This window comes from Ammodytes marinus (genome assembly GCF_949987685.1).
Source record: "Ammodytes marinus genome assembly, chromosome: 2".
In the NCBI taxonomy this organism is placed as follows: domain Eukaryota; kingdom Metazoa; phylum Chordata; class Actinopteri; order Uranoscopiformes; family Ammodytidae; genus Ammodytes; species Ammodytes marinus.
The window spans coordinates 9,775,193-9,788,739 of NC_137231.1; the positions used below are offsets into that span (position 1 = coordinate 9,775,193).

The following is a 13,547-nucleotide window of genomic DNA, read 5'->3' on the forward strand; positions in this document are numbered from 1 at the left end:
ATATCAAGTGAATCAGTATTAGTATTGAACGGTGTGTCTACAACAATAAGTTACAAGTCTTAATTTTGTTTACGTGCAATGAATTATGAAAACACGACATTTCCCTAAAAGACTACAACGAAGTCGCACGCATTGTGCGTCATCACCCTCAGCTGACTGCGACTGAAGCTCATTCCTGTAGTGGAGAGAGATGCGTTTGTGTTGTCGTGTTGCATCCCCTTCGTGAGGTTTTGAGAAAGGTCTTTCGGGGTGAGGTGTAGTCCTCCTCGGTGACTTATTTCACATCGCTTTGTGTCACCATTAAAGCTACAGTGGACATGCTCGTCCGCAGACATGTGGTGGAAAACTCTCTCCGTCTTTGCGTTTCTCCTCAACATAATCGAAACTTCAACAAGTTCATATGTCATCACAGTTGATGTGGGGGAACCAGCAGGAGATCTCAAACACTTCTGGAGAAGCACTGGTTTCTGGTAGGTCACATAGGCCTATTGTTAGTCAACAGCGAACAGTGAGAAAGTTGCAGGTTTTATTGAAATAAATAGCCCAAATGTTGGCTTATTTTCTCACCGAATCTACCAGAAGACCTCTGCGTCTTTTCTTTCCCTGGAGATTGGCATAGTTTACTGAGACTGTCACATGGCTCAGTCCTTGAAGTCTACTGGTTAATACCCTTTTCATTTTAGGTATTTAAACTGGTCAATGTAAATCTATTGTAACGCTACCAATCAATATATTTCTGTGTCACTGGTGCATCACGTATTTAAATTGTGTCCAGCCCCCCACTCCCTCACACCCAGGCCCACCTGTTTGACCTGAGCCTGGACCAGCAGCTGAACCTGGCCTATGTGGGCTCAGTGCCCCATGGAGGGATCCAGCAGGTCAGGATACACTGGATGCTGGAGCTGCTCACTGCACAGTAAGGATGCCTATAGTCTCCTGTCATGTTTACCATAACATACCTAAGTGAAAGAAATCAGGCAAATCAGTGCAGCTTACATTTGTCTAGTTCCAAGATATACATCAGGCTATTTGTTTCAGTTGCTGGTTTTAAATGCAATCAATCCTATGGGTGTTCTTCTTCATAATACATTACAGCTGTCTGTCTGAATATGTTGTAGAGATATTGGAGGACAGCCCCAGTACAACTTCACTAAACTGGACCAGCTGATAGAACTCTTGTGGATCAATGGACTCCAACCAGGTATTTTTGCCACAAGGGCCTTCATCAACAATACCAAGCAGGGTTCTTTTAATAGCCCATTCAAAACTACACGCAAGTGCAACTGCAAGACGTATGAATGAATACAAGGAAACTGGACTGGTCGGATGAGATTTTGCTCTAAATATTTGTGATTATTTCCTGTCCTCAGGTTTTGAACTGATGGGGAGTGTCTCTGGCTATTTTACGGACTTTGAGGACAAGTCACAAGTGGTAAAGTGGAGGAATCTGGTTCATCTTATAGCCAAGAGGTACATCGGTGAGTGAGTGTAGAGTCATCATTGTATTGTGCAGGATGTTTGCATTCAATGCTGTGTAATCATGGTCAATAGTTTAAGGTGTTGACAAAAACTGTCTGAATAATAATTTTAAAATGTATTCTTGCCAGTTTGACTTGCTTTGACAATATGTTGAATGAATGTATAGTTTGCATTGTGTAATTTAACACAACTTATACCAGTAAGTAGCCTTAAAAAAACACGAAATCCTAATACGACATGTGTGACCCTTATTTCTTTTGTACTGTTGAAATGTTCATTTTTGTTTGTAAACCACAGACAAGTATGGCATGGGAACTGTTTCTCAGTGGAACTTTGAAACATGGAACGAGCCCAACAACCATGACTTTGATAACGTCACCGTGTCAATACAAGGTAAACCCATAATGCATTTGTGCATGACATTTTTTGTGTCACACCAGTTATTTTTAAGTTGAAATGGTCGCCAAACGTAACCATTGTATCAGGAAATAGGCATTTGCGTTTTTCGCTTTATCAGACATACTTGAGAGTCAGAGTTAAAATGGGGCAAAGAGGGGAAGACATGCAGAGAACTGACGTCAGATTCGGATCCGGGTCTGCTGTGAGGCCTGAGCCTCTAGGGGGACGTTCTAACCACCACACCACGAGTGTCGTCCCCCCCCCCCCCCCCCCATAAATATTATTTTAAATAAAATAATTGGGACTTCAGCTAAGAACTCTTGTCCACCTGTGATATCCTTTATCTTTTGTTTGTACCTCAAGCACACAGATCTTTATGAATACTTTAAAAGTAGGAATAGTCTTGTTTCAGTGGAGAGTTCAGTGCTGTGTAATTAACATATTCATTATTATCTTTAGGGTTTCTGAACTACTACGATGCGTGTTCGGAGGGTCTGCGTGCTGCCAGTAGCCTCCTGAGGTTTGGGGGTCCGGGAGACTCCTGCCATTCTCCCCCTCACTCCCCGTACTGCTGGGCCATGCTGCAGCACTGCTACAATGGAACCAACTACTTCACTGGAGAGACAGGGGTCCGGATAGACTACATCGCCCTGCATAAGAAGGTGGGCTTTTCCTGGATACAAAGCTATACTGTATATTTATCTACAAGCAATGTTGGTTTGACAATTATGGATATGTTAAAATATTTATATTAAAATGATTAGTGTTGATATTTTAAAAAAGCCTTATACATATTGATACATATACATTGTTTCAGGTTTCAGGTCATGAAAATTTGAACAGAAAAATGATGTGTTGTATTTGTCCTATTCGTTCATTGTTAAGTCGGGTGACATGGCCTTTATACATACTTCATTTTGAAATACCGAAAATACCACAACTCTAGTACAAACACCCGTCCATGTTTATCAATATATCCATGTACGTATGTGCTTAATTCATTGTAGAACTGAGAATGACTTTTTTCCAGTGAAAATCAATATTTCATTTATTAAAACACAATAGTTTCAATATAGAATCTGAGTCAGGCAGATTCAAAGTCTGTTAGATTTTTACTTGCCAGCAAAGCAAGGAATCAATACAAGCATCACAAGTGTTACAAGATTGAGCAAAAAGGACGAGGTTGGTGTGCTTTGCTCCAAGGTATATGTGTGTAACTGTGTGGATTCCATCAGAGGAGGTTCTCACAGGATACAGGTGCAATAGATAGTTCATAGATTGTTCCAGAGAAAAATGCGTAGGGAGTATTTTTCCTCCTTTCCTCCAAGGACTTTTCTCTAATTAACTTTTTAGCATGTTCTCACTCACCTTGAGTGTGTTACATTTACTGGGACAAAGTTCACAGCAAACATGTAAGCATGAATGTTTCAGCAACAAATGTTATAAAATGAATGAGGAGAATATATTCTCTGACAACTTTATGTATCCGTCTTGCAGGGCGGAGGTTACTCCATGCCCATCCTCCAGCAGGAGATGCAGACAGTGGGGGAGATCCAGGAGCGTTTCCCTCTGTTCCGCGGCCTCCCTGTTTACAACGATGAGGCCGACCCCCTGGTGGGCTGGTCCAGGCCTCAGGAGTGGAGGGCTGATGTCACCTATGCTGCCATGGTGGTGAAGGTGAGGGGTAGAAGTAATATTTCAAGTCTGGACTGTGACGATCAGAACGGGGGGAGTCTTTTATGGGCTGAACATATTCTAATGGTGTCAATAAACTAAACTTTTAAAGTATTTGTCAACTTTTAACGAACCTAAACTGACACACTCTTCACTGTGCAGTGTTTCACCCTGACTTGTATTCTTTACAGGGTTGAATACACCATTAAAACCCCCCATTTCCAATTTTGTTAAAAGGCGATTTAATAGCCAGCCAGTGAAATATAACACAACCGATCCTCTGTCGTGCTCCCTCCTGTGGTGGAAATGACTCTGAGGTAAGAGGTCATGACAGGATGACTTATGCAGCAGTATTTATTGTAGCTCCATCAAGGAGAACAGGACAACAGCACAAGTGTACTGCCATTCACACATGACAGGCAATAAGTGTAATATTTGTCAATAATATAATTAATTATAAACTGTCCGAAATTCTCTCACATCATTCACCAGGTAATAAAGCAGCACCAGGATCTGCTGCTGGCCGACTCCAACAGCACCATCAACTACACTTTGTTGAGCAACGACAATGCCTTCCTCAGCTACCACCCTCACCCCTTCACCCAGCGCACGCTGACCGCACGCTTCCAGGTCAACAACACCCAGCCTCCTCACGTGCAGCTCATCAGGAAGCCTGTCCTCACCGTCATGGGCCTGCTGGCTTTGCTAGGTGAATGCCTCTTTACTCTAGAATAGTGCCTCAGTGGACACGTGTAATTGACTTATATGGATTTAATTCATGTGTGCATTTTCTAGAGTAGCTCCATCTAAAAAAGCAGCAGCTCAGATGTCAATAGTGTTGCTGTTTCTTTCTCTTTTTTTGGATGGAGACTCCATCCTCCAACATTCACCACCTTAAATGAAAACTAAAGCTACAAGGTTGAACACGTAAACTCCAGCAATTTGTTATTCCGACACCGGATTCCTCTTCTGGGCAGGAGTGATTGTGCTGTTTCATGTGCCCCAGTCCTATGTGTATGTATTCACCATGTGGTCTGTGGCCTCTCCTGTGTGTGTTTCAACTTGAAGGGGAGACCCAGGTCCTGGCTCAGGTTTTGAACTCAGCAGGAACCAACAACAGCATGCTAGGTGTTCTTGCCAGCAGCCACAAGCCTGTAATGCCAGGCGGCTCAGACAGCTGGCAGGCAGCAGTGCTGGTCTACAACAGTGACGACAACAGCTCCTCCGCCTACACAGATGACGTCAGCATCTCACTGAGAGGACTGGCAGCACAGAAGGGTGGGTTTAATGAACACCGTTAGAGACTTACTGTTGGGTTCTGTGTTCTTTTTTTAATAGAAAATGTAGGAACTTGTTATATTCTCCAACAGTCCTTTTTATTTCTGTGAGTGAGTGGTTCATTTCAGTCCTGCCTGTTGCCCGTCTGTCTGCTCCAGGTCTTGTGTATGTCACATATTACATGGACAACAATGTAACCAACCCGTACCAGCTGTGGCAGAGCATGGGCAGCCCAGACTACCCCACAGCACAACAGTTTAGACGCCTCAGGAGTGCGGAGGTAAACAGCAACCCTGAGCACTATAGTAAAAATGTGCATTATTTTTTTTATTCTTAAAATGATTTAATGCCTGTATAAAAATGATATTTTGTATTCTTTTTAAGGATTGGAAAGTAATTGTTATATTAAATTTTTTATTTCAAACGAAGAGATTAATTGTGATGGTCATGCTCTCTGCAGATTGAGTGTTCAAACCTAAAAATCTATTTTTATCAACTTGAATTAAGTGGTCTTCTTTAGGAACTCTCCTATCCATCAGTACAATGGCAATAGTATAGCCTACTGTGGTGGGAACTTGGCTATCACATCCCTATACACTGACTATTCTATTTAATAGTGTACATACTAAAACAATATATTGCTTGCGCCTGATAAACAACAATATGAAAATAAACACAATTGTGTAGGTTCTGTTTGGTAGACTGCAGTCCACATGGGATCCATCTTTCTCAGATTTCCTGATGGTGTTCATATCTGATGACAGGAATTCCTGCTTAGCAATGCACATTGTTGTTATATTAGCGTGGATGGGATGTTCTTCTTGCAGTACATCCTATCAACACAGTGATTTGAAATGAGGAGTTTTCCAGAACAAAACATCTAGTCCAGGGCAATCTTTCCTTTGCTAACATGCTTTTGAGACATGCTTTGACCCTATCTGTGCTGTGTCTTTGCGTCAGGGTCCTCGTGTGGACGGACCCTGGGAAGTTCCTGCAGGAGACACACTGACTCTGAAAGCCAGGCTGTCTGTGCCCTCTGTCCTGCTCTTACATGTCTGTGCCCAGCCCGAAGCCGCGCCCGACCAGGTCAGTACCCAACACATGACGGCAAGTGTTTAAGACAGACTTTCTCCCCCTCACTAAACTCTACAAAGCTTGATTGATTGGATGTAAGTGAACCACAGCCATCAGGAAAATAACCTGTATGGGTGGACAACGTGTTCCTTCAATTAACTCCCAACTGTGTTTGACTTTTTGATTAGGTGAATGGATTACGCTTCATCAGGATTACCAAAGGCCAAGTCCTGATCGTCTGGTCAGATCACTGTGTTGATTCCAAGTAGGGGCAATTGATTATTGCTTTATTGTTTTGCCTTTGTTACTTAAAGCTGGGGTGGAGGATTTGGGGAGAAAATGGCAGTTGGGATAGAGATTTGAATCCAAATACCTCAACCGCTCCACTTGTTCTCTTTGGTCCCTCCCCTATGGTCCCTCCCTGACACACTCTACATCAACACAGTCGTGCCAAAGTGAATGGACAGTCCCAACAGCCAATAAGAACAGAGAATAGGAGCCTCGCTCTGATTGGTCAAAGTGTACAGCTCATGTTAACTTTGACCAATCAGAAATCACATACCCCAGCTTTAAAGGACGAAAATGAAAATACAGTTTATCTAACCAATGTTTCCTTATATTGAGTTTAGCAGCACAGTGGATTTGTCTGACAAGGATTATTTTTATTAATTTTTTTGCAGATGCATCAAGACATTTGAAGTGGAATTCTCCACAGGCGGCAACCAATTCAGAAGAGTTAATCCTCAAGACACCGTTTTTACCTCTTACGTTTATTCCCCCGGTAAGAATTCCCAGTTCATTCTCCCAAGTCGTTCAGTGATGGCGATGAGCAGCAACACAGTTTCCTTCACATGTCAGTTAAAATAATCCCATGTTGCCCCCCCCTGTCGTGTTCTATAGTGGAGCAGGAGGTGGACGGGCTGTACAGAGTTCGAGCTGTGGACTACTGGGGAAGGCCTGGCCCCTACTCACTGCCAGAGAGGTATCCAGGAGAGTACTAGACCAAAGTCAAGTGCTGAAGAATTCATATCATGTTTATAAATAGTTTTGTACGATGTTAATATATTTTAATACAGATGAATGTGCTGATTGTATGTTATTCAGTATGGGAGATCATTTTTCATCTGCACAATGACATTTGGAGTATATATTATTACTACTCATGCTCTATTCCATGCAGGCAACATATTTTCACAAAGAGCGGTTGTAGTTTCAAAGACCGTGTCATTTCATTTAGTTAAGCAGAAAACTTTGAGAATATCAGATGAATGTGACTGAAAACTATAATCAAGCAAACGTTAGCGGCTTAAATACATTCATTTCTGAAGCTGATTGCTCGTGGAGGCAGATGAAAGCGATTGAACACATCTTGTCTTAAATTGAGGTTTAAGAAGAATGGCTTGCAATATTCTTTGGTTTTGAATTCTTAAACAAATCCCTTGAAAAGACCACTACAACTTCTCTACGCCACCTGTGGCTCTCGGAAAGATCCCTGCTGGTTTCTACCAAAGACGTAAAACTGGTCAAGTTTATTTTGATTCATTCATTTTAAACAAAAGGTCAAATACATTTTAACCACCAATTTTGCATAACAACAGATCAATAACATATTACTTTTTTGGACAAATTCAATATTGATTTTGGTCAAAAGAATAGAGTGTATGCCTACTTTATTTACACATGAATAGGCCGGCTGTGTAACACATCCTTCAGGAGAACATAGGCAACCACTGTTGCACATCATGTGCTGTTATCGGTAGAATAAGTAAAATACATAATGTGACTGGTGAGAGATTGTATGAGATTAGTATTTGACTCAATTGATACTGTTTTTAAATTAGTTCTATTTTTTATACTCGAAGTGTCTTGATTTATATACAATTTAGTTTTATACAATGGTTTTTGTATGTGTTATATTTGTGCTAATGAAGTAAAAGTCGGATCTCCAACCTAAGTTGTTTTTACAAAGATGACCACAAGCAAATTCTTTATAAAATTTTATTGTCACCAATACAGAATGATTCCACAGTGCAGATGTTACCCCTCAGTGTGACAACACAGAACAGTTGGTTATATCTTCACATTCACATAACCGGTAAAGGTTTTCATTGGATTTGGTCTGGATGGATATTTAAATCTTGATTGAATTTCTTCAGGGGGCATTGGTTGAATTGAATTCATCAATAATTCTCTCCTATGAATCTTGGGTAAATCATACGCTGAACAGGTTCATTCTCCAATCTGCCTGTTCGAGACAGGCACTGTCTTCATTATGGGCACGGTCATAGGTCCAGTATGTTGAATCAAAAAACTCCAGTTTAGCGGTGGTTTAGCAAGCTCCTGTTAGGAATAAAAAATAAGATGGATTATCACTTTGAATGTAACATTGACTTTTAATATACAGACTTATAGTTAGTATAGTATAGTTAAGATACAGAGACAAATCCCTTTCAACAAAGTGAGATTTTTATTAGCTTTTTCCTTTTAAATAATTATTTGTACTCCCCATGTCCCAAATGTCTTGTTTTTTTTTGGCATCGGAGCATACAAGTAAATCCTAAAAATACAAAACAAGCTAGAGGTGAATTAAGACTTGAGTACATACCGGTCTGCAGAACAGGCGCGAACTCTCCGGCCAAGCAGATTTCCTCCTGTTTCTGGCGCACAATCTTCTGGATGGCTGGGGGCAGGCCACGGGGGTTGCGGGAGAAGAGCAGGGAGTAGCCGTCCTCACAGCTTCCATCGTCCTTCAGGGTACGGCAGGCGTAGGTCAGGGCGTAGTTGGTGTAGTCTGTGTCAATCACCCAGTAGTTGTCACCTGTAGGAGCAGAGGGCAAAACAGTTAGTCTCAGTTGTGTGAGAGAGAGAGAGATAAAGGGAGAGGCTGCATTCCAATCCCCACACTTCCCTGCTATTTAGTATGCTAGAAAAAGATCTAGGATGTCTCAATACATTTAGTCATGCTGAAAAACACGTTATGATATCTAAGAAAGAGGGCAAGTTCAAGGTGTTAAGTAAAAAATATCTCCCAATTGTGTGCCTACTGCATGCCACCTACATACTTTTAATGATCAGCTGTAGTATGATCAGCTATAATATGTAGAAAAAAAAAGAGTATGCGATTTGAAACGCAGGGAAAGATTTTGAGGATAACATCTGAGGAAAGCTTACCGCCGCTGGACAGATAGCTGGCCAGTCCCTGGTAGTTCATGAACATCTTGCCGGGGGTTTCCACGTCGGGTGTTGAGTACTGGGCAGCCATGTCAGCGCACACAACCCAGAATCTGAGAGTCAAGTAGAGGAGGGGGAGGGGAGGGGGAAATGTCACTTTTTGCATGAAGTGTAACCTTTAGTTAGAGACATGACAGACATTCACACTGCAACATAATTAGCAGATTAGAGTCCCTAAAAGCTCCAAACACCCACCCAAAGAGAGTGACCCTGCCCCTGGAGGAGGCCACCATGGCACCATCGTCATCAATAGTGTATTCAGCAGAGATGTTGTCCTGCAGGAACAAACCCTCTGGATCCTTCTTCTGCAGGGCGTACCACTTTCCTGCATACTGTTGGGGATCAAAACAATGAATAGGATTAATGGGATTCTGTTAAGAGGCATTCCAACTGTAAAGTATGGATTTGCACATTAACCGTACACTGACTGAGGAAAATGTTACTTTGATTACATTGACGTTACAGCCATTTACTGACTATCTACAGTCATACTTAAAGCTTAATTGTTTTTATTGATATCTTCTACTCTTTGATTTCTAAAAGACGTATGTCTGTATTCACCCTTTTGGGTTCGAAGTCCTCTTTGACGGTGAAGCTGTCCACCACGCAGGAGGCAGCCAGGCTCTGCTCAACACAGGCCAGGAGCAACAGCGCCACGGCAAACATTTGAGAGTCCATTCTAGAAGAAAACGATCCAAGTCAAGCAAATGTTAATTTGTGACAGGGTGATTAAATCCACTATTATAAAATCTCCTGTAATTTAAAGGTGCCGTTTTCAGCACAGTTTCTGTATCTGACAAGAGAAAGAAAGACCCTCTCGTAACTGCATATTTCATCTCACCCCCACAAAGCAGTATCTTCTTACCTTAAGAGTGGAATGAAGCCGTGTGAAGTTTTCAGTGCGGAGTTTTCTCTGTGTGTCTCTCTGAGTGTGTGAGCTGTGGTGAGACGGCGGCGTGTGAGACCTTTTATACCTGACACAGCGACAGGCTCACTGATTATTTTCACCTCTTCAACCTAAATGCAGAGTTTAAATCTACGGCTTATCCAGTTAACAAAATCCCCCCCTGATGTAAGCTGATGAAAGCCTTCCATTCAGCAGTGTTTGGGGCTTTATGTAATTGTTATTGCAGAGCCCTCTTAATACATAACAGTAAATGCCCCCGGTTGACACAGACGGCTTGAGCCTCAGCCACACGTCATGTGGCAGTTGTTTACATGAGCAAAGGAGTTTATAACAGGTTTATTTTAAAGGCCTCCAATGAAAGTGAGTGCAAATATGAGCACGTGTTTAGTCATTGAGTCACTTGCTGAGAAACTGAAGTGAATGAAAGAATATAATATCAGAGGATTTTATTATGATTCAGCTTTATTTGATATATATATGAAATGTTCATGCGACCAGTCATTTTCCTTTTTGTTTGTTAATGTCTTTTTCTTTTCATGAAGTGTTCCTAAATCTGTTGTTCCAAAAAAGAACAATCTGTAACGTTGATGACCGGATCTGTTGTGCCTTTTTTACATACACACATAATGTCACTCAACAAACAACAGCACTTTAGGAAGGAAAAGGGATTCTTGATCATCACTCAAAACTTTTTATTTTACATGTACGAGCTGCATATATGGTGTGGACGCAGTTTTTTTTTAATATCGTTTAGTTTTATTGAACTCTTCTCCTTTTTATTTTTGATAATAATCTGTTGTGTATTCCTAATCTGTTGTGTATTCCCTCTCCTCTTTATAACTGGGGGGGTGGGGGGAGTGACACCTTAATCCTCCTCAGATTCAAAGTCACAACAACATATAATTGCACCATCCTGGCAACCCACAGACTCAAATTAGCATTGAGTCCTCAAGAGCCATATGTGTATTGACCTTATAGCACCATTTGATCATGTCTACCTTGGAATATACAACTCAGACAAGACCCTGGCATTACTCTGGGGCAGGATGCAGTGGTCTTCTCTCCATGCACGAAAGCTGACCATAATCATCTGTATTGTCTTTTGAAACTAAGTAAAGATTTGCTTTTTTTATATTGGACCTGAGTGAGGTATCTCTTCAATAAAAAGTATTCTTCTACAATGGTACAAATAGTAACAGAACAGCCTGGACAGAAGTACTGTCATGTTATGTCAGCAGAGGCTCAGGTGTTCCCGTCTGCTGGCTCGCGCTCATTACATTTACATACGTGTCATCTTGTTTTGTAAATGACCTGTAATCCAGGACCAGACATGTCGTATAGGAAACAGCTGAGGTGTGTTACAGCGCTTTGGCACCACTTGTGTACCAGCACATGTGCTTGCAAAAACACACTGTACAGACCAGAGTGGGGTGATTTGGGGCTTAAAGGTGCACTATGCAGCTTCAGTGGAGGAGGATTTGTTTACATGTGCAGAGCCTGCAGTGAGTTTACAAAAACAATTTTCTCTACATGTGATTCTTAGTATTGAATAATTCTATCATCATAAATCAAAACTAAATTATTTTGAGGCACCTGGAACCAAACATGAGACTAGAATGTTTGTAAACAAAACTGTGGGCCCTGCTTCTGTAAACAACAACAGTGAAACAGTAACTTTTCAGGTAGCTTTCTAACTTCAGTGTTCCACGGGTCAGCTTTCCAGTGAAGAAAGTTTGTTTATTCCAGTTTATAAGAATTTACCTTAGAAAATGTTCCCTGCTCTCACACACAAAAAGTTACATAGTGCACCTTTAAAACGCAATACTTGTTTAATTCATTTCGGGGGGGATTAATTTTCTTTTTTATATTTGTTCAAGTCCATCTGTTTTGTAGTAAAGGGGAAATTTAAATAGATTACTGTTGCCACCCTCATGTTCTCCTCAGCGGGCATGAGGAGGTATTTTTGTGAACTACAGCAGGTGACGGCTAAGTAAAAGTAGAATGCCAGTCAGTCCAACAGTATTTATAGTGGGCCCTGGCACTGCTGTTCCAACACACTTTTGTGAAAAGCTAACCTTGAGGATAGCCTATTAGGTAAGGCCTGTGTGCGTTGCCATGTAAGCAGCATTAACCCTGCATCTCTAAATCTGAAAACACAAGCTAGTTTTAAGTGATCCTGTTGTGTAGACAGACACACTTACTTAACAGGTGAACTGGATTTGGAACATGTGAACTTGAGCCACGTCAGGCCACTGGCTAATGGAAATGAGCAAGTTGCATAAAAGGGGGATATATATAAAGAACACACAAACTGTTCAACATTTTAAAAGCCCTATTTTTTTTCTCCTTTGCAATACAGCCACAGGATTTGATAGTTTAGTGGGTTCTCTGTTAGATGGTTGTTGATAACATCTGAGATGACCATGAAGGGACAGCAGGACTGTTAATGTTTGATTTTCCCCAGAATTCTTTTTAGTCAGATTTGAATAAAAATAAAAAAAGATCACTTTCCTTAGAAAATTGTATCAAACTTATCTACTGTGGAAATAATTAAAATCAAAGGGGGCGCCCTTAGCTCAGTTGGTAGGGCGTCCCCCCCATGAGCCTCGGCCACTAGCGGACCGGGGTTCGATTCCAGCCCGCAGTCGTTCTCTGCATGTCACTCCCCTCTCTGACCCATTTCAACTCTGTCTCTACACTATCAATAAAGCATAAAAATAAATAAAAACAAGTTTGTAAACCTACTGAAACTGATTGTACCGAGTTTATGAATATAATCAAGTATACACTTAAACAAAAAAATTTAACATTCCCTACTTCCAACTTTGAGAAATTGGTTGCCTTTGTCTTGAATTTTCCTTGAGCTTCAGGAAGTTATGGGACTGACATTGTATAGACCATACAATTAAGAAAATGAGTCAGATAAACTGCTAATATTGAACCCCGCCAACCAAACCGTATCACTAAAACTGAAAAATATCTAATGCAAATACAACTATGTGAAATGGTAGTTCTTAAATAAGATCAACACCATAAGCCCCATCATGTCTCTAATGCTAAATTAAAAACGACACAAGAGATCATAATCCTTCAGAGACAAATGAGCAAAATGATCTTATAATTTTATTATTTTGGCTGTCATACATGCAACAGTGGCTTAACACAGGACAATTAAAAGGTCAGAAGCAAGTAAACAATGCCAAACACTACAGTGATCCTTAATTTCTGTATTTATAACAATGTTTCATTACAAATATGAACTTTATAACTTAGTGTGGCTGCATGTGGGTACTAAAATCCTGAGTTCAGGACCTTTATTTCAAATCATTTAACTAACTTAAAATCATTGTATGGTCCAGAGAGGTGGTGTATTATTCAAGGTTACAGTGAACACATCCGCAACGCAGGGCGTGTGACTGGTTCTGTCCCGACTGCCATGGTTGTTCTGGAAAGAGTGAGGAAGGTTGGAAATTGCACCTGGACATCTTCACACAGCACGCAGGCT

At 41.0% G+C, this 13,547-nt stretch overlaps 2 protein-coding genes across 3 annotated transcripts; one reads left to right on the forward strand and one right to left on the reverse strand.

The window, feature by feature from the left end:
* Positions 1-173: 173 nt before the first annotated feature.
* Positions 174-7,966, forward strand: idua (alpha-L-iduronidase). 2 transcript variants are annotated; one of them, XM_080050743.1, is made up of 14 exons: positions 174-470; positions 776-916; positions 1,119-1,201; positions 1,371-1,478; positions 1,777-1,872; positions 2,338-2,540; positions 3,376-3,555; positions 4,045-4,261; positions 4,621-4,830; positions 4,989-5,110; positions 5,791-5,916; positions 6,093-6,169; positions 6,585-6,685; positions 6,805-7,966. In XM_080050743.1, exons 1-14 carry the CDS (start codon positions 334-336, stop codon positions 6,903-6,905), a joined length of 1,902 nt encoding a protein of 633 aa, XP_079906869.1. In that variant the 5' UTR covers positions 174-333; the 3' UTR covers positions 6,906-7,966. The 2 variants fall into 2 exon arrangements, with proteins under 2 accessions (XP_079906869.1, XP_079906870.1); XM_080050744.1 differs by lacking the exon at positions 174-470 and adding an exon at positions 544-683.
* Positions 7,967-8,262: 296 nt separating this feature from the next.
* Positions 8,263-9,851, reverse strand: LOC307268215 (purpurin-like). The gene is made up of 4 exons (XM_080050762.1): positions 9,697-9,851; positions 9,331-9,467; positions 9,076-9,188; positions 8,263-8,722 (listed from the first exon to the last, which is right to left on the reverse strand). Exons 1-4 carry the CDS (start codon positions 9,811-9,813, stop codon positions 8,397-8,399), a joined length of 693 nt encoding a protein of 230 aa, XP_079906888.1. The 5' UTR covers positions 9,814-9,851; the 3' UTR covers positions 8,263-8,396.
* Positions 9,852-13,547: the final 3,696 nt, after the last annotated feature.